Below are 19,302 nucleotides of genomic sequence, written 5' to 3'. Positions count from 1 at the left end.
GAAGGAAGGAGGAAGAGAGGGAGGGAGGGAGGAAAGAAGGGAGGAAGGGTGAGGGAAAGAAGGGAGTGAAAGGAAGAAGAAAAGGAAGGAAGGAAGGAGGGACAGAAAGGAAGGAAGGAGGGAAAGAGAAGAAAAGGAAGGGAAAGAGAAGAAGGAAAGAGAGAAGGAGGAAGGGGGAAAAGGAGGAAGACAGAAAGGGAGGAAAGAAGGAAGGAAGGGAGGAAAGAAGGAAGGAAGGAAAGAAGGGAGAGAGGAAAGGAGGAGAAAAGGAAGGGAGGGAGGGAGAAAAGGAGGGAATGGAGGAAGGGAAGGGAGAAGGGAAAGGGTAAGGGAAGAATAACTTGTTGGATCCCAAGGCCACCTCTGGGGCCCAGGGGCCCAGCACCTCCCTAGGCCTGGAGGAGAGGGCAGTAGGGAGCTCAGCCAACAGGCTGTCCCTGTCAGTCAGTCTGGCCAGAACCTGGCTATAAATAATCCTAGGCTAGGGAATGATGCTGCCATCTTCCTGCCATGGGCACCTGGAGGACGCTGTAGGATGGGGGTGGGGAGGGGAGGGCGGGGGAAGTTGGAAGCCAAGGGACCACCCCACCCCCCTTCCCCTAGTGAGGGTCTGTAATCGTTGGGGAAAAGAGAGGGGGGAGCCTCCTCTGTCTCTCCTGCCAGTTGGACACCAAGAGCTCCAGTCCCACTAAGCTCCCAGCAACCCGGAAAGCAGAAGGGAGCCTCTTGGATGGCTAGGGGAGGAGGAGGAGCGGGCAGATCCCCAAATGTCCCTGGGACTCAGGGGACTCGGGGTCCTCAGACACAGACCTTCGGGATTCTGTCATCCAAGCCCTTCGATTTACAGATGCGGAAGAGGAGGCCCAAATAGACCTGGCTGAGGTTGCACTGGGACGGAGAGCCAGGCTAGGACCACACACACACACACACACTCTCTCTCACACACATACACACACATTCACACGATCTCACACACATATTCCCACACACACACAATCCCTCTCTCACACACACATACACCCTCTCACACACAGTCACACACACACACTCTCTCTCTCACACGCTCACACACAGCCTCTCACTCACCCCAGTAGGTACCCCAGGACGGACAGCTGCATCAGCCGGTAGAGGAGCCCAACCTTCTTGTTCTTGGCAATCACATACTTTTCGGTTTTGTAGTCAAAGAGGCTGAGGCACAAAGCCCTGTAGCCCATCGCCAGGCAGCTCGGCGCCCACACTCGGGAGCCCCAGCAGCTGGCGGGAGGGCGGGGCTCATCCTCAGTCCCTCCTCCCCGCCCCTGCCCGCACTGCGGCCCCGGGCCGGCCTCGGAGGCAGCCTGTGAGCCCAGCACTCCTGGGCATAATCTGTTGTGTGGTTCCCGGTGCTGGCCTGACTTCGGACAACACATGGCACGAGCGGGGGAGGGGCGCCCTCAATGCGCTGGGAGGTGGGGGGGGGCGCGGAGCAGAGTCTCCCCCCACGATCTCTGTCCTCCTTTTCTGCCCACCCCATCATTCATTTGTTCCTCCTGTAACAGGAGGCTAGTCCCTGGAAGGGATGGGGGGGGGGGGAGGGGAGGGGGGGGGGGGGAAGAAGGGGGAAAAGGGGGAACAGAGGAAAGGGGAAAAGAGGAGAAGGGAGAGGGGAGAGGCAAAGGCGGAGGGAGAAGAGAAAGGAGGGGAGGAGGGGGGAGCAGGGGGTAGTGGCATCTGAGGGGAGGAGGAGGAAGAAGGGGGAGGGGAGAGGGGATGGTGGCACTCCAGGGGAGGTGGAGAGGAAGGGGAAACTCCGGGTGGCCCTTGAGAGGAGGCTCTGAGGAAGGGGAGGCTTCAGAGAGACCCAATTAAATTTGGGGGCGGGGAACCTTCTAGCCTAGAGCTCTGGGCACCACCTCAGTTTACCATTTGGGCCATGAAGGGCTTACATAGAGGGAACATGAGGTGGGGGATGATTTTGATCCCAGCTTCAAGGTCAGGGGGCCTGTGACTTTCCAAAACTCCCCTGCCCCAACAAGTGACTGGAAAAGGCTGAGTCTGGCCTGGCTTGATCCATCCCAGGGCAGCTTCGGGGACCACTGCAGCCCAGTGCAGGCATGCCCCAGGGTGGAAGCCCTGGGCTCTCCCTGGCCTCCTCACCCCCAGAGCCAGGGGATGCTCCCCGAGGAGGTAGACTTCTCCAAGCCCACCCCAAGCCAGTGGAGTCTGTTTTATGTAGAGAGGTTCTTCCCAGGAGGCTGCTGTGGCTTTTATAGCCCTTGAGCCTAGCAGTGACAGCCCACCCACAGTGGGCAGACTGTGTTCCCTGGCTGATGGGCTTGAGAGCCCATCCAAGGGAAGGAAGAGAAGCTCACTCAGCACATGCAGGCTTGGGGCTGGAAGGAACCTTGGAGGCAGGGCAGAAAGCAGCCCTGAGAGGTGACCTGACCTGGGCCAGACAGGTATCAATCAGTAAGCATGTGACTCCCCGTTACTTCTTGTTAGCAGAACACAGGCCTCCTGATTGTTCCATCAACAACTCGCTCTATCCCCGCCTTCATGCCTTTGCACTGTCTGTGCCCCATGCCCGCCTGGCATGTCCTCCTTCCTCATCTCGATTCCTTCAAAACTCAAGTCACATCTCATAGCTCCAGGAGGCCTTTGCCAGTCCCCTGGGGTGTATGGGGTATTCAGGGGGACTAGGACACCTGGTGAGAGGGCTGTAATCCACCTTTGGGGTCCACCTGTGCCCCAGGAGGCTAGAGAATGTGCAGCGGCCACACCCCAGGAAAACTGTCTCAGCAGCTACCTAAACCAGGCTGAGGGTAACTGAGGGGCCTCCAACTCATCAGTGAGTTGGGGTAGTCTACCCCAAGCAGATGGCGGAATGGCTGAATGAGAGCAACTTGTTCCAAGGGCCATGAAAGCGGCTGAAGCAGGCGCTGCAGGGGGAGCTCTTGGAACTTGGTCAGACAAGGAAGACACCAAGGTCATCCGCTGCATCCTGGGTCATCGACGGTCGGTCGTTCTGACTCGTCTGGCCACTGGACATGATGAATCTGGAGGAGAGAGTGAGGCTGATGTTTTTGGACAGTCAGGACAGGACCCTGGGATGGTATTGATCCTCTTGGAGAGCAAAGGCCCCTAGGCTGCTGGAGACCTTCCATCCACTTGGTGTGGGTCTCTCCCCCATTAGATGGGGAGCCCCTTAGGGGCAGAGACCACTTTTTACCCTCCTGGCCAGGAGCCTGCTGGCTTAGTAAAAGCTGGTTGCCACTTGGATGGTTGCTTCCTTGCCTCCTGAGGGTCAGGCACCGTGTTGAGGTACAAGGGCAAAAGTTAAGACTCCCTGCCTTCTAAAGAGGGAGCACAGGGCATGGTCAGCCAGGGAGAAGCTGGAGCTGAGAGAAGAGGCTTCCCAGAGTAGAGTGCCCTGTGGACCAGGCTCAGGCTCCCTTTTCAGCCATGCTGGCTCAGGGAAAGAAAGAAGGAGAAAAGGCAGCAGGGTCTGAGGGCGGGACCAAGGCTTCCTGAGCCCTCTGAGGGGCAGCTGCTTCTTCCACCCTGACACCTCCCAGGAAATCCCCAGCGGGGGGAGTCCAAAGCACCCAGTGAGGAGGAGGAAGAGAGGGAAAGAAGGGGGCTCCTGCCCATCCCACCCTCAGTTTTCTGACAGAGCTCCCCACTTCCCATGGAAGTCCTATTTCCCAAGTCTTACAAGAGAGGGTGCAAAGAGGGTTCCTTGAGTCTCCTCACCCCTGGAGGAGGGTGCCAGGTGCTGGGCTAAGCCCTTTCCAAATATGGCCTCACCTGATCCTCCTTTTACAGATAAGGAAGTAGAGGCAGAGGGATTTGCCAGAGTCACACAATCAGGGGCTCCAGGCACTGCTCTCCATTTAGCTGGCGATGGAGTATGGGTCATGGCTCTGTCCACGGAGCCTGTGGCTGTAACACGAGATGTCATCCCAGACTTGAGTGTGTGGATGTGGGATCATGTGGGGAGAGAGCAGCAATCTGCTTGGAAGACAGCTCCCCCAGTGAACATGTGATCACATAGGGTCCCAGGGACTGCGAGAAGACTGCTCTCTCCATGCCCTGGGCTTGTCCAGCTCCGATGCCTCTAGGGGACTCGAGTCATTTTGAAAGTGACCACTGCCTTCCTGGGTTCAGTCAGTCCTGTGACCTTCCATCTGGTCCTCCCAAGAAATACACACACACACACACACACACACACACACACACCCTGGGTGATCCATCCCATGGGACAGAGGCCTTCTTGTTCTTGTCATCTGAGTCACCTGAGGAGACCTCAGCAGTGTGGAGACATCATGAGAAAATCAGATGAGTCTCCATGAATAATGGTGGGGGCAGTGGGCAGTGGGCCTCCAGAGCCTGCTGAAGGCAGGGGCCTAGCCCAGGGAGCCTCCTGGCTCCCACAGGCTGGCCCTGCAGCTCCCTGATGCACCAGCTCCTGGGAAGCCAAATGAGGCCCTTCCCCCACACCCCAGCTCTCTCCTCCACTACTTGCCAGCACCCTTCACTTCTTAGCACTGGCTTAAGGCCCCTAGGCCCCTGGACTTCTTGGGCCCCATGCTGGCTTAGCTCCTGCCACATCCCTGCACCCTTCTCTCCACCCTCCTCTTTTGTTATCTCATCTCGGAAGTCACAGAAGCCAAAGCTGAACAGTGAAGCTTGCTACCTCCTAGGGCAGTGGGGAGCCCCTGACCACTTCTACTCTTTCTTTGTCTCTCTGGGGACAGGCAGAACAGGCCTAAGCCCCTCCCCTGAGGCAGCCTCTCAAAGACACGAGAGACCCACCGAGTGTCTCCCAGACTGACCTTCTCTTCCCCAGACTCCGCAGGCCCAGGCCCTCCCATAACATGGACTTGGGGATATTCCCCAGCTGGGCGCCCTCCTCTGCACTTTCTCCAGCTCAGTCGTGTCCCTCCTGGCCTAGGATGCCCAGATGGGCATGGCAGGCCCTCACCAGCCTGCTCTTGGGCTCTGTGTCTCACTCCAGATAAGTCTGGAGGAACTTCCTAGGCAGTGGCATCACATAGTTCCCCTGAATGGTCCCCACTGAACTCGAAGGCCGCTGAAGCCTCCAGATGTTTTCAGGCAGACTCCTTCCACCTTGACCTCTTGTCTTTGTGGAGCTGGTTTTTGGCACACTCTGATACAATCAACAAGACTTGACCTTATTTCATCTTGATTTGTTTCCTCCTCCCCAGCCCAGTTCAGCCCCAGGGGGACCTTGCTGAAGCCTACCTCTGTTAGTGTTTCATGTCAGCTAGCTGTCCCTCCCAGCTTTGGGGGCCCTGACCTGTCAGAGGGTTCCACACTGACCCCCTAGGACACTCTCCTGGAGACCTCCTTTCATGCCGACATGGAGCCAGTGATGATGATCTGGGGTTCTAACTTTCAGCCAGTCTGAATCCCCCTCATTACACCTGGAGTTGGCCCACATCATTCTATCTTCTCTTGGGAAAGATTGTACTCGGGCTTTGCCAAAATCTAGGTTAGTGATCTTCACGGCATTCCGACATCTGCCAGTTGGGCCGCCCTGTCAGCCAGGCTTGACCTGTTCTGGGTGAAGCCTGCCCGGCTCACTAATGGCAGCTTTCTTTTCCAGATGGTCATTAACCATCGCTTTAATAATGTGTTCTCAAATCTTGCCCAGAAACCAAGCCACGCTCCCTGACTCGCAATCTGCAAACTGTTGTCTTCCCCTTTGGAACGATGGCATGTTTTCCCTCTTCTGGTTAAATCCTGTTACAGACCCTCCCTCCTTGGTTTCCTCATCTGTCAAATGAGGATAATAATAGTGCCTACCTCCCAGGGTTGTTGTGAGGATCAGATGAGTAAACATACATAAAGTACTTTGCAAACCTTGAGTTGCTATGTAAAGCTAGATCCTACTATTCCCAGATAGCACAGTGGCCTGACACTTACTAGCTGTGTGATCCTCACTAAACCACTTAAATCTTTGTTTGCCTCAGCTTCCTCATCTTTAAAATGGGGATAATAACTGCCCCTCCCTCCCAGGGTTATGTGAGGACCAAAAAACTGGCCATTATTATGGCTAGCCGTGTCCAATAGGCAGCTATCAATGTGAGAATGGAGGCCCAAAAAGAGGTTAGGGCTGGATGTGTAGCTCTGGGAGTCGTCTGTATAGAAGCAATCATGAAATGATGAGAGTAAATGAGGTGACCATGCAGCAGCAGGACAAGGCCAGCCAAGGGGAGGCAGTGTGGGAGACAGGAGGCTCTCAATGAGCAGCCATGTGGTAGTCAGACCTTCCTGGGTGGGCTGCGGCTTCCCTAGGTAGGAGAAGGGTTAGAGAGGCAGCCCGAGGAAGGGAGATGGATCGGGAAGCTCTTGCAATGGCCCTGTTTTGGGTACTAAGGCTGACCCATGAGTTAAGAGGCCACAAACTTGAAGATACTGTGGAGGTAAAACCAGCAGGCCTTGGTAACTGATGGGGATGGATGGGGTGGGGGGAGGAAGGAAACAAGTGCCTGCCATAGGCCAGCCATTGTGCTAAGCACATTACCCCCAGCAATCCTCAGAGGGAGGGGCTGTTATGATCTTTATTTTACAGTTGAGGAGACTGATCCAGAGGTAAAGTAACTTGCTAGTTCCCTCAGCTAGTCTGTATCAGAGGCTGGATTTGAATTCAGGTCTGGGTCCAGGGCTGTGTCAATGGATAGAGCTTTGTAAGCAGAGGGAAAAAGAGGAGAGGAAAGACCAAGATGACTCCGAGCCTCAGCCTAGAGTGAGTGGGAGGTAGCTGGTCCCAGGACAGAAACGTGGAAGGCGCAGGCTTAGAGGGAGGGTGGATGGACGGGACAGTGCAGGGTTTGGTTTTCCCATGTTCCGGCCTAGGCCCTAGAAGGGCTTCTGAATGGAGAGGCTGGACCCCCAGACAGCTGGAAATGTAAGTTTTCAGGGAGCTTGGGCTGGCGCAAGGACTGGGGCATCATCTGCACAGAAGTGCTACCTGAACACCTGGCAGTAAGGGAGGGCAGCAGGGGAGGCCACATGGAGGGAAAAGAAATGAGGAGCCTTTGGCAACACCCACATTTAGGGGGCAGAAAGGCAGACAATGAAGCAGAAGAGGAGTGAGCCAGGAGGGAAGATGGTCACTGAGCTAAGCCCTGAGTACCCAAAGGAGGCATGGTCAGCAGAATAAAGTGTGGCCCAAAAGCCAGGACTGAGAGAGGGCCAAAATAAGGCCAGGTCCTGGTGCCTTTAGAGAGAGCAATGTCAGTCAAGTTGTGGGGGCACAAACCCCATGACAAAGGGTTTAAGACTCAAGCTATCAGGGGCAGCTCGGTGGCACAGTGAATAGAGCACCGGCTCTGGAGTCAGGAAGACCTGAGTTCAAATCTGGCCTCCGACACTTACCACAAAAACTAGCTGTGTGACCTTGGGCAAGTCACTTAACCCCAGTTGCCCTCCAAAAAGCAAAAAAAAAAAAAAGAAAGAAGACTCAAGATATCAGCAGTGAAGAGGGCTAACCACTAGAGGGGCTGGAAGGGGTGGGCAGGAAATGCCCCACCAAAGGAACGTGCGTAGAGCCTGCTAAGAGGCTTGTGACAAACGGGTGCCATAAATAGAAGGGGTGGTACATTGTTAATGTGCCCAAGCAGGAGGCATCATCCTGGCATCACTTGCACCCCTCAGGTCATGGCTAAACCTAAAGCCTAGGACAGAGTCAGGCCCAGAAAGGACATGGGGTCTAAGATAAGCCACATGGGACAAAGGGAGGGAGGGCAGTGCTAAGCGAGCCATGTGACTGGGTTTGGGGGGTTGGGGGGCAGGCCGCTTGTATGTGACTCTTGGAGGGGACAGAAGAAAGCTTCCTTTGGTGCAGCGGCATCCAGCCCACTTTGGACTTTGATGATGCTTCCCCTGAGAGGACCTAAGAGCAGCTCCCTGAACATGGCTTTAGGAAGTTTAATGGAAATCCTAAGGTAAGGGTAATAAGCTTGGGGGTCTAAAAACCTAGCCCAAATGCCAGGCAGGCTTCGTGAGTCACAGCAAGAGGAGGCTAGGGCCCTCCCTGCAGAGATGGTTCTCACATGCCCACCATGATTGGCAGCCTGGAAAAGGGCCCACCGACTGACCGAGGACGGCCAGGGCCCCATGGCCCAGAGTTAGGACCCTTCCTATTTATTGTGGAATCGGGCCTGGAGGAGCTGCTGACCAAAGACCAAGGAGGACCTTCCCCGGTCCCCCCACCATCCCCACCTCCCAACACGAGTACCCTTTGGGTTGCCATTCACATTGCCTGATAGGTCTGCAGTTTTTCCTCTTCCTCCTCCTCCTCCTCCTTTCTAATTACTCAGCTTGATTTAAAAAAAGAAAGTAGGCTGGGCCCTTTCTGTTTCATTAAAAACCAATTGCTTTTAATGGATTCAGATACATCTGTGTATATCCAAAACATGAGGTTTGGGACCTTGGCGTCCCCTAGCAGGCTGAGAGTCCTGGGGGCAAGGGGGCCATCTTGCTCTTCTCTCTACTGACTCAAGCAAGAACTCTGTCGTCTCTCCATACCCCGCCCTCATGTGGGAGGGACTCTAAGGCCTTTCCCCCAGTTCTGGTTTTCAGGGACCATACTCACACAATATCCCAGCACATCTAATGGCCTTGTCACCTTGGCCAGAGAGGCCGAGCCTGGGGGTGTTCTGCTCAGCAGCTATGACTCTCCCCTTCCTCTGTGTCCCCCACATAACCAGAGAGGCCCCCCATGTCCCACTCACTGCCAGAACACCCCCATTTCATGATTCCCTTTACAGTAATGGGGATCCCTTTAGCCCTTACAAATGCCAGGCTGGACATCCTCAGGGAAGGTTAAATCTTTTGTTTTTCAATTTGTTTTTATTTTAGTTTTCTTCTACTTTTATATTTTTCTTACTTACATGTAAAAGTGTAACATTCATTTAAAAAATTTTTTGAATTCCCAATTCTTTCCCTCATCCTTCCCCTCCCTCTTCCTCGGTATTGAGACCTAGCAGCACTATTGCTGGGTCAAAGGATATGCAGTTTTATAGCTTTTCTCCAGAATGGTTGGACCAGGTCAGTTTCACCCACAATGCATCAGTGTCCCTATTTTCCCCCATCCCCTCCAGGATTTGTCATTTTCTCTTCCTGTCATATTAGTCAACCTGATAGATATGAGTTGTACTTCCGAGTTGTCTTAATGTGTGTTTCTCTAAACAATAATGACTTAGAGCATTTTTTCATATGACTATAAATGGTTTTGATTTCTTCTGAAAACAATCTGTTCACATCCTTTGACAATCTATCATTTGGGGAATGACTTGTATTCTTATAAATTTGACTCAGTTCTCTATATATTTGAGATATGAGGCCTTTATCAGAGGAACTTGCTATAAAAATTTTCCCCCAGTTTACTGCTCTCCTTCTAATCTTGGTTGCATTGGGGTTTTTTGTACAAAAACTTTAATGTACAAAATTACCCACTTTATACTTTGCAATGCTTTCTCTTGTTTGGTCCTAAATTCTTCCCTTATCCAGAGATATGACTATTCCATGCCCCCCTAACTTGCTTATGGTATCACCTTTTTATGTCTAAATCATGTGCCCATTTGAATCTTATCTTAGTATATGCTGTGAAATGTTGGCCTATACCTAGTTTCTGCCAAACTGCTTCCCAGTTTTCCCAGCAGTTTTTGTCAAATAGTGAGCTCTTGTCCCCAAAGTATGGATCATTGGATTTATCAGATGCTAGGTTACCATGGTCATGCACTTGCATGACCTTGTCTTGTGTACCTAATCTATTCCATTGATCCATCCCTCTATTTCTTAGCCAGCACCAGATTGTTTTAATGATTACAGCTTTGTAATAATACAGTTTGAGATCTGGTACCACTAAGCTACCTTCTTTTGTTTTGGATATTCTTGACCTTTTCTTCTTTCCGATGAATTTTGCTACATATTTTTTTCCCTAGCTCTATAAAATATTTATCTGGTAGTTTGATGGGTATGGAACTGAATAAGAAAATTGATTTGGGTAGAATTATCATTCTTATTATGTTGGTTTGACCCACCCATGAGCAGTTAATATTTCTCCAGTTGTTTAGATCTGTCTTTATTTGTGTGAAAAGTGTTATGTAATTGTGTTTCTATAGTTCCTGGGTTTGTCCTGGAAGGCTGAATCCCAAGGATTTCATGGAAAATTAAATCTTTTTAAAAATTTTTATTTGGTACTTTATTTTCTCCAATTACATGTAAAAACAATTTTCAATATTAGTTTTTAAAATTCTGAGTTCTAAATTCTCTCCCTCCCCCCCATTAAGAAGGCAATTTGATATAGGTTATACATGTGTAGTTATGCAAAAAATATTTCCATATCAGTCATGTTGTAAAAGAAAACATGGATAAAAAATAAAGAAATGAAAAAGCCTGCTTCGATCTTTATTTAGGCGACATCAGTTCTTTCTCAGGAGGAGGATCGCATGTTTCATCATGAGCCCTTTGGGATTCTCTTGGATCGTTGTATTGCTGGGAGTGGCTGAGTCATCCACAGTAGAACATCCCTGATGCTTACAATGTGTCAGTTACTGTGTACAATGGTCTCCTGGTCCTGCTCACTTCACTTTTCATCAGCTCATGTGAGTCTTCCCAGGTTTCTCTGAGAGCATCCTGCCCATCATTTCTTATAGCACAATAGTATTCTATCATAATCACATAGCACTTGTTTAGTCATTCCCCAGTTGATGGGCATCCCTTCAGTTTCCAATTCTTTGTCACCAGAAAAGAGCTCATGGAGATATTTTATACATGCAGGTTCTTTTCCTTTAAAAAACAATTTCTTTGGAGTACAGAGCCAGTGATGGTGTTGCCTGGTCAAAGGGTATGCACGGTTGATAATCTTAAGGATGACATCACCTAACAGGAAGCTCCTGAGGGGCAGGGCCCTAGTTCTCTTCCTGGGCCAGGTTTTCTGGTCTCTGTGATTTCCTGGAGCCGGAGGTAGCTCCCTGGTATCTCCTCTTAAAAAAGCCACACTGCAATGTCCACCAACACAAGAAGGAGAGAAAGTGCAGTCAGAGACACAAGGCACCCATCAGCAAAGGGGATCCTGGTATTGGGGAGAGGTCCCTCAAGAGAACACTGGAGCCTCATAGGAAAAACAAGCACGAGATGGAGAAACCAGACTGCTCATGTGCATCAGGCTCACAGGGTGTGAGGACACCATACTCTGAGCCTCTCAGGCTGGGCCTGCTCCACCAGGGGCCACTCTTGGGGGCCTCCAGGCAGTCTGAGGGGACCCACCTCACTACCCACTTCCATAGGAGGTACTCAGCAAAGAGGGGGACTACCAAAGACAGTAGGGCTCTTTGGGAGCAGGGCCTGTGGATTTCTGAGAAGCTAGGGGGCTCACAGCTTGGGTGGGAGATGGGGGAGGGAAGTGTCTGGGTCAGGCAAAGGAAAACCATTTGGCATCCACACAAGGCCACTAGTCTGTGGGCCTGGTTAGTGAGCTGACTTCTAGGTTGGCACAGGGCCAAGGTGGAGCCCAAGCAAACTTATTTTGACCCTTTACTGCACCCTTCTCCCAACCAAGGCTTCCTGTATCCACTAAGGACACTTCTGTTTGTTGTCCCATCCCTGGCATCCTATAGCTTCCAGAATGATGTGGAACACTGTGATAGTAATGGCAATTAAAGATTCCCCTGTATTGGCTTGGTTTTCAAATTGATTGTGTTAAAACCCAGAGCTTGTTAATCCCACCTGTGGGATGGACTTGTTGATGTGAAAAGAAAGTCCTGAACTGGGAGGAGCTGGTGACGTAGATTTGGAGAGACAAGAGAGAGGCAGAAGAACTTTTTGGAAGCAGCACCCTCATTGAGGCAGAGAGAGAGAGACTGAGAGAATTGCTGGGGGCCACTTTGAATTGCCCTGGACTTTTGAGACCTGCCCCCTGAGCTGCCAAGGACTGAGGAGACATGGCTGTTTTGCTGGTACTTTGTCTGTTTTGATGTTGTTTTGCCAGATTTGTCCACTGGTGAAAGACAGTCCTGTTGTTGAAGAAGTCCTGGAACCTGGCTTTTGGTTAAGAAGCCCTGAGACTCTCCTGCAGACAGAGTGAATACTGTCCACTGGTGAAGGACAGTGCTGTTGTTGCAGGGGTCTGGGAACCTTTCTGTTGGTTCAGAAACCCTGAAGAAGGATTTTCTTGTTGTATGTTTACAGAAATCCTGGGAGAGGGTTTTGCTAATGTTTTCAGGGGTTCTAGGACTGTTCTACAGACAGAGGATGAATTAATGAAGGGACTGACAATGTATCTTGTGGCCTTGCTAAGCCTTGTGTCCCCAGGAACTAAGATTGCTGAGAATTTGCCTAGGTGTCGAGATGAAGAAAAGACCTCCATTTGGGTATTAAGTGCTGTGCTTAAACTTGATGTAACTCTGGGGTAGATTCAATTGTGATCCAGGGGTGGTGCTGTGTGATTGAACAAATGAAGGTGCTTTACTTATGTTTGGAAACTAATCTCCATTTGAGAAGAGGGGCTTTGTGGTGGACTAAATGAAGGTAGTATTTAGAACAGGGACTTTGTAATTGATTGAATGAATGGAAGGTCCTGGGGTGGGGTAGTCCTTGGAGATTATTTAAATGCGGTATTTGGAATGATGTCATGTTTTGATCTTCTCTGTTCTTGGTTGGTCACTGAATAAAATGGAGAGCACCGATGCTGGTATTCTGAACCTGGGAAGCTGCCTTTCCTTGGCAATTACAGTACAAAACACCCAATATGAAAGGCATTTATTTCTTTAGGGTCCAAAGTGGACAGTGGCTTGGTTCCCAGGCAGACTTACAGCATCTTCTCTGCCACCATGAAAAGAACTCTCTCTTGGTTTTTATGCCTGCCTGACTGCTCACACCCCCCCATCAAAAAGTCACCAGTCCCACTATTCTGCCAATCCCAACTGGCTTACATGAATTCCCAATAATGTGAGAGTGGCCCATTCAGAACTCTGGCAGACCCTTCTGAGCCCTTTGAGGGCAAGGGTTGTCCTCTGCCAAGCTCAGCACACTGCCTAGTACTTCTCAGTACCCAACGAATTTTCAATGACTGGGCCCTTCTCATTCTCGGGTCCCTGTCCCCGGCCCTCAACACCCTCCTGCCCCCTCCCAACAGGATGCACCTTCCAAAGCACCACGATGATGACAGCCAGCAGCAGAACTCCACCAGCGCTGCTTCCTAGAATGATGGGCAGGGTGTGGAACCTGGGGGCCTTCAGCAGGATGATGGTGATCTGGAAGGAGAGCCAACTAGCTGATGGGTAACCCACCCATGGGGGAAGGACACCACACCCTTCTCCAGAAGTTCCTGGTCACTAGGGGGCGCTGCAGAGGAGAGGGCAGAGGCCCTGGGCAAGTCACTGAACCTGTCTGCCTCATCTGTAAAATGGGGATAATAATAGCCCCTCCCTCCTTCCCAGGATTGTTGTAAGGATTCCAAGAGATATCTGTAAAGGGAACATTTGCAACCCTTATGTTGCTGTATCTAGGAGGGCTGTTCATGCTTTATAGAACAGGGTAAGAGACACTTGAATGAAGGCTCCCTTACTCTCCCTTGCAGGACTTGGCACAAGTTCTTAACAATCCCACAGTCCCCGTGTTTCTGGTCAGTCACCGTCCAAAAGGCAGTGAGCCACCTGTCCAGGGAAGTATCCAAGCAGGGTCTACAGCATCGTCTCCTGTTCCTGAGTTCAGCTAAATACAGTCTGAGTTTCCCTTGCACTTGAAGGATTCTGGCTTCGCGTTTTTGCACGGAAACGATGGCTCTTGAGAAATTATGGGCAGGCTCCTAGGCGAGGCCACAGATTGTATGGAGCTAAATTGTTCTAAGGACATCCCTCAACTTCGCCACTGGCAGCCTGCTTTCAGGACCGGCTTTTCCCAGCAAACACGGCCATGCCCGCGGGGAGGCCTTCAGTGACCCAGGGATTTAACGGAGGCTTTCCGTCCCTCTTCCGCAGCCCTTTGGGCCAGAGACGGCCCTCGGACAGCAGGCTCCCCAGACTTTTCAAACCTATTTCTGTTTCATTTTTGTGGGAGCCGGCACCGGGCTAAGCCAGCCAGAGACCACCTCCCAGCCCCTGAGGTATCATCGGTGACCTCAGAAGGGGCGAGAGGGGCATTCTGTAGCAAGGTCAAGACAAGGCGCCTGTGCTGTGGAGAAGTTTCTCCCTTTACCCAGGGTTCTGTCCCGGCAGAGGGGACCTTGTGAAGGGGACCAAGGGGCGGGGGAGACTCCTCGGTGGCCGCTCTGGTCTACCCAGCGCTTTCCTTAGGAGTCTCCGGGGAAGGCGCAGGAGCCCAAACGCCGCCTATCGGCTTCTCCAAGCCCTTTTGCTCTCGTTGGAGGCTTCGGCCCTCTCAGCCCCTCCAGCCCCAGAAGCTCTCTCCGGCCCCTTACCGAGCTGCTGAGGCTGCCCAGGCCCTGGTTCTCGTACACCGCTTCGTGGAAGGAGATCTCAGCGGGGATGCACAGCTTCGACAGGGCCTCGTGAAGCTGCGGCCAGGAAAAGGGGATCAGGCATGTGGGGGGCCGGCCTATCCCGCTCCCCTCCCGAAGCCTCCTCCCCACCCTACCTGCGGGCTCAGCTCGGCCCCTAGCCACACTTTGGAGGGGGCGGAGGACAGGACGCAGCGCAGCCGCAGCCATTGCAGGTCCTGGTCAGGGAGACGACAGACTGGCGGTCAGAAGAGCGATGGCCATCGTAACCCCCGGATTGCCTGGGAGGCCACGCCCCCTGGGCGGGGCTCTGGAGTGACTAGCCTGATGGCCACGCCTCCGGGGCGGGGCTCTGGACTGACTAGCCTGAGGGCCACGCCTCCGGGGCGGGGCTCTGGACTGACTAGACTGAGGGCCACGCCTCCGGGGCGGGGCTCTGGAAGGGGGAGCTGCGGAGCCTTTCTAGGTGCGGGGAGGGGATCGCGGGCCCACGCTCACTCACCGAAGGCTCGGTGGGCCCTTCTGGGCAGCGGGCCTTGCACCCTAGTTCCCTGCTGCACTTCGAACCGGCCTGGAGAGCGGGAAAGAGGGGAAAGCGCCTCAGGCAACCCTGCCTCTGGCTCCGCCCTTAGACTGCAAGCCTATCAGGGTAGTGAGGAAGGGCCGTCGCTTTCCCGACGCATGCGCACAGGCGTACAGCTGAGGGCCACCCTCCCCCCCCTCCCCCACGCCGGTCTGTGCGTGCCAATCCAAGGCCCTCCGCTGTGGAGAGGGGGCGGGCGCAGCTGTCTGGAGCCTAGCCCAGAAACCAGAAGCGCAGGCGCAATGAAGCTCTTTGGGGGCCGACCCCCTAAGAATACGCATGCGCGCAGAGTGCGGGGCGCGGCCGGCGGGACATTCGAAAGCAGAGCTGCGGGGACGCCTGCAGCCTTTGGAGCGAGCGCTCCCCCTGCGCCTGCGCGTGCGGCCCCTTCGGGCGGCAGCCGTTGGGCTCGCGCCGGGCCTTGGGCAGGCGCGATGGCGGCGTCCTGGGGCCCACGGCCCCAGGCCCGGCTACTCCGGACTTACGGCGGCGGGCGGCGGCGGGGCCCCGGGCGCGGGGCGCGAGCGCGGGCGCCGGCCGCGCCCTGGTTCTCCCCGGCCCGCGAGCGCCGGCACCTCTTCTCCAGCAGCAGCAGCGGCCTGAGCGCCGGCAGCCCCGGCGTCGGGCCCGGCAGCGGCAGCATCAGCCCCGCCACGGCCCCAGACTCCGACTCCGACTTCGAGCCGGGGCCCGCCTGTGGCTCCCCGGGGGCGGCCGGGCGGACCTGGCGCCGGCGCCTGCGGGCGCGGACCCGGACCCCGGACCGGGAGGAGGAGGAGGAGGAGGAGGAGGAGAAGGAGGAGGAGGAGGCGGCAGCGGCGGCGGCGGGGGCCAAGGAGAACCAGCCGCACCGCCACGTGACCGAGCGCTCCTGGAGGCTCCGCACACGCAGCCAGAGGCCGGGGCCCCCCCTCTGCAGCACCCCGGGCCCGCCCCTGGCCCGCGGCCCCCGCAGCATCCTGGCGGGCCTGAGCCCCGTGCGCAACGCCAGCCCCGCAGCGCCCGAGCCCAGCCTGGCCACCAGCGCGTCCCTCTTCAGCCCTGAGCCCTCCGAGGAGCCCCGCTCGGGGCCGGCCCGGAGCACGGCCCGTAAGGCGTGCATCAGTGGCCTCAGCTCGGCCCGCTGGAGGCGGGGCCGGCCCCCCCAGGTCGGGCGCCCCCCGCGCCCCGCAGCCGCCCAGGGGGGGCGGGGGGCGTCTGGCTGGCGGGCCTCGCTCTCCTTCCACCAGAAGAAGAAGGTGGTGGTCGAGCAGCAGCAGCCCCCTGCGGCGCCCCGCAGCCCGCCTCCCCTGGACGCGACCTGGCAGGCCTCCTCCATGTACGCGCTGACCCCCAACACGTCCCTGGCCGGCGAGGAGGCGCAGCTGTCCGACGCCCAGAAGGTGTACCGGGAGTGCCAGCAGGACGGGCCGCTGGCCTTCGGCCACTACCTGGGCCCGAGCCTCCAGAGCTGCGAGAAGATCGGGGAGGGCGTTTTTGGGGAGGTGTTCCGCACCGTAGTGGACGGGCGCAGCACGGCCTTGAAGGTCATCGCCATTGAGGGCGAGGCGCTGGTGAACGGGAGCCCGCAGAAGACCTTTGCGGAGATCCTGCCCGAGATCATCATCTCTAAGGAGCTGAGCCTCCTGGCCGAGGAGGCCTCCAACCGTACAGACGGCTTCATCGGCCTGTACGGGGCGCGCTGCGTGCAGGGCGCCTACCCCGACGTGCTGCTGCGGGCCTGGGACGCCTTCCGGCGCAGCCGCGGCTCGGAGAACGAGCGGCCGGACTGCTTCGGCCAGGAGCAGCTCTACGTGGTGCTGGAGTTCGAGTTCGGGGGGATGGACCTGGAGCACATGCACAAGCAGCTGTCCTCTGTGGCCGTGGCCAAGAGCCTGCTGCACCAGGTCACGGCTGCGCTGGCCGTGGCCGAGGCGGCCCTGCACTTCGAGCATCGAGACCTGCACTGGGGCAACGTGCTGGTGAAGAGGACCAGTGCCAAGGAGCTGGGCTACACGCTCAACGGGCAGCCGGGCACCATCGCCACCCACGGCATCCACGTCAACATCATCGACTACACGCTGTCCCGGCTGGAGAAGGACGGCCTGGTGGTGTTCTGCGACATTTCCCAGGAGCGGGAGCTCTTCCAGGGCCAAGGGGACTACCAGTTTGAAATCTACAGGCTCATGAAAAAGAGGACTCGAAATCGCTGGGCCCACTACCACCCCTACAGCAACGTGCTGTGGCTGCACTACCTGGCCGACAAGGTCCTTAAGGAGATGGCCTTTAAGAAGGCCACCCGGGCGCCTATGCGCCGTGTGAGGCAGCAGATCCAGGCCTTCCACGAGTCTGTGCTGGGCTTTGACTCGGCCACAGAGCTGCTGCAGGGCCACAGCCTTTTCCAGTGACTGGCCCTGCCCTGGCTGGTGGCTTAGCAGGACTCCTGGTGAGTTTTCTAAGCTAGAAGAGTGTAAGTATAATTTTGTCTTTGAAAAGCACTTGCTATATGCAGTTTTCAGGTCACCCCAAAGTGAAAACTCTAAACTCTTGGAGGGACCCATTTCTATAAATGAATATTTCCTGTGTTTTTGGTCTTGGTTTTTGGAGGGCCTACCCCCAGAGAAGCACATTAGCATGAGTGGGTGAGGAACGAGGGTAGCCTGGGGATCCAGGCAGGCGGGGAGCGGTGCTGTTATGCCAGTGACTTCAGCTCGAAGCTGGGGCAGGCTGCCTGCTGAAGGACTGGAAAAGAGGGAGGGGTGGGAGGGGGCAAAAGAAAGTACCTGGGAGGGAGAGAAGCCTAGAGGGCCAGGAAATGGATGGAGGAGGGGAGTGGGGGACAAGAGAGGCTGGGGGCAGTTCTACTGCTACCACCCGGGAAAGCCCAGAGGGGAACAAATCCTCCCCCTCCAAAAGTCTGAGCCCTTGCTTTTCTTCAGGGGGGTTCCCTGGTGCTGGCGCTGGCCCACCTGGGCACCTGTTAGTATTTTCCTTACTTTTCCTGAGGGCCTTGCACCTTTTCTAGCTTGAGGAAGACCCCGAATTAAAAACACCTGTACAGAAGGCCTGTTGAGAAAAGTTTCTAGGTACCTGTGTGGTGGTTACATTCTTCAGTTTTATGAGGTCATGGCCTTGTGTTCTGGCAGGAACACAGACTTCTAATACAAACTCAGCTCCAAAGGGATTTTCCCCGTGGATCTACAAAGGGAACAGAACAGAAAGTCAGCCCCTTGTGCTTAACCACGAGGCAGGCAAAGGCGATCCCGGGATACCTACATTAAACTGGAATTCTTTGTGTTCTGAGAGGCCTTGGCTGGTGGTCACGTACGTCACTAGGGGTCTGTGGGTGAGATGCCACAGCTCAGCTGAGCTGGCCCCTGGGACCCTCAAGGAGAGGAGGGGGCAGACTCTAGCAGGTTAGGACATGGGGGACAAGGGGTCCAAAGTGGATATGAATTAGAGCGGCATTGTAAATTAGCTGTTGGCCACAACAGGAGGCAGGAGAGGAGACTTCAGACAGTCGCCCTTGGGAAGACTTAGTTGTAGCTGCTTTGGTTTGCCGCCCCCCCCCCCCAGGGGAGCCACAGCCCCACTTACTTCTGTAGAGCTATAGCAAGGCGGTACTTGACCTGAAGCTCCTGTCTCTCCTCCAGGGGAGGCTGACCATTGGCACTGAGGGAGGGAGCAAAGGAGAGGTGGTGTGCCTCTTGGCCATGGTCCCTTTGGGACCTTCCCACAGAGTCCAAGAGGAGGGCATGGCTGAGTGGACTGGCCATTAAGTGTTCCAGGTAACAATGGATGCTTCCTCCTCCTGACTAATGGCATATTTTGGGCAGGCCCACCCACCTTTGGGAGCAGATCCCAAGGGTAGGGATTCCTAAGAAGGGGCACCAGAAGCAGCAGCCTTTTCTTTTAAGTCAAACACTTTTTAAGGAGTTTATAAAAAGCCTGGAGAGCCTATGGGGGCCGAAGGGGTCTTTAGAAAGACCTGCTGGCTGCAAGCTCCCCCTTGAGGCCCAATGTTATAACTGCTCAACTCAGGGCAACCAGGGCTGCCTGCTTCTAGGGAGCTGACCAAAGTCCCTGGAGTTAGGGAAAAGAGAACCAGCTTCTGACCTAGCCATAAGAAAGCCCCATGACATAATTAGTACTTTCTTGTTGAGTCAATTCAGTGTGAACCTGACTCTTAGAGACCCCCCTGGGGGTCTTATATCAGCAGGGATACTGGAAGGGTTTGCCATTTCCTTCTCCAGCTCATTTTGCAGATGAG

At 54.7% G+C, this 19,302-nt stretch overlaps 4 protein-coding genes across 9 annotated transcripts in view; 1 reads left to right on the top strand and 3 right to left on the bottom strand.

Annotated features, from left to right (window-relative positions):
- The window catches only part of P2RX5 (purinergic receptor P2X 5), a 14,730-nt gene extending 13,331 nt beyond the window's left edge, over window positions 1-1,399 (bottom strand). For 4 of the 6 annotated variants that reach the window (XM_069083237.1, XM_069083242.1, XM_069083238.1 and 1 more), the window contains exon 1: window positions 1,087-1,399. In XM_069083237.1, the coding sequence (XP_068939338.1) occupies window positions 1,087-1,214 (128 nt within the window). In that variant the 5' untranslated portion in view covers window positions 1,215-1,399. Of the gene's footprint in view, window positions 1-810; window positions 1,039-1,086 lie in introns of those variants that run through there. The other 2 variants (XM_069083241.1, XM_069083239.1) reach the window with 2 other exon arrangements.
- The window catches only part of TAX1BP3 (Tax1 binding protein 3), a 165,234-nt gene that overhangs the window by 18,188 nt on the left and 127,744 nt on the right, over window positions 1-19,302 (bottom strand). The gene's annotated exons all lie outside the window — the stretch shown is intronic.
- Window positions 10,187-19,302, bottom strand: part of ITGAE (integrin subunit alpha E) — a 51,924-nt gene continuing 42,808 nt past the window's right edge. Inside the window, 8 exon segments of the mRNA XM_069083236.1 lie at window positions 10,187-11,012; window positions 13,155-13,265; window positions 14,432-14,527; window positions 14,608-14,688; window positions 14,973-15,041; window positions 18,123-18,230; window positions 18,309-18,417; window positions 18,630-18,707. Of these exon segments, the coding sequence (XP_068939337.1) occupies window positions 10,923-11,012; window positions 13,155-13,265; window positions 14,432-14,527; window positions 14,608-14,688; window positions 14,973-15,041; window positions 18,123-18,230; window positions 18,309-18,417; window positions 18,630-18,707 (742 nt within the window). The 3' untranslated portion in view covers window positions 10,187-10,922.
- The window catches only part of HASPIN (histone H3 associated protein kinase), a 4,796-nt gene continuing 981 nt past the window's right edge, over window positions 15,488-19,302 (top strand). Inside the window, exon 1 of the mRNA XM_069083235.1 lies at window positions 15,488-17,478. Coding sequence (XP_068939336.1) covers window positions 15,488-17,440 — 1,953 coding nt within the window. The 3' untranslated portion in view covers window positions 17,441-17,478. The remainder of the gene's footprint in view (window positions 17,479-19,302) is intronic.

Source organism: Petaurus breviceps, unplaced genomic scaffold, assembly GCF_028583685.1.
Source record: "Petaurus breviceps papuanus isolate PSGF00001 unplaced genomic scaffold, PetGlider_PUasm1.0 173, whole genome shotgun sequence".
Lineage (NCBI taxonomy): Eukaryota > Metazoa > Chordata > Mammalia > Diprotodontia > Petauridae > Petaurus > Petaurus breviceps.
Note: the sequence above shows the minus strand (reverse complement) of the source record. Positions and strands in the feature narration are given on the sequence as shown.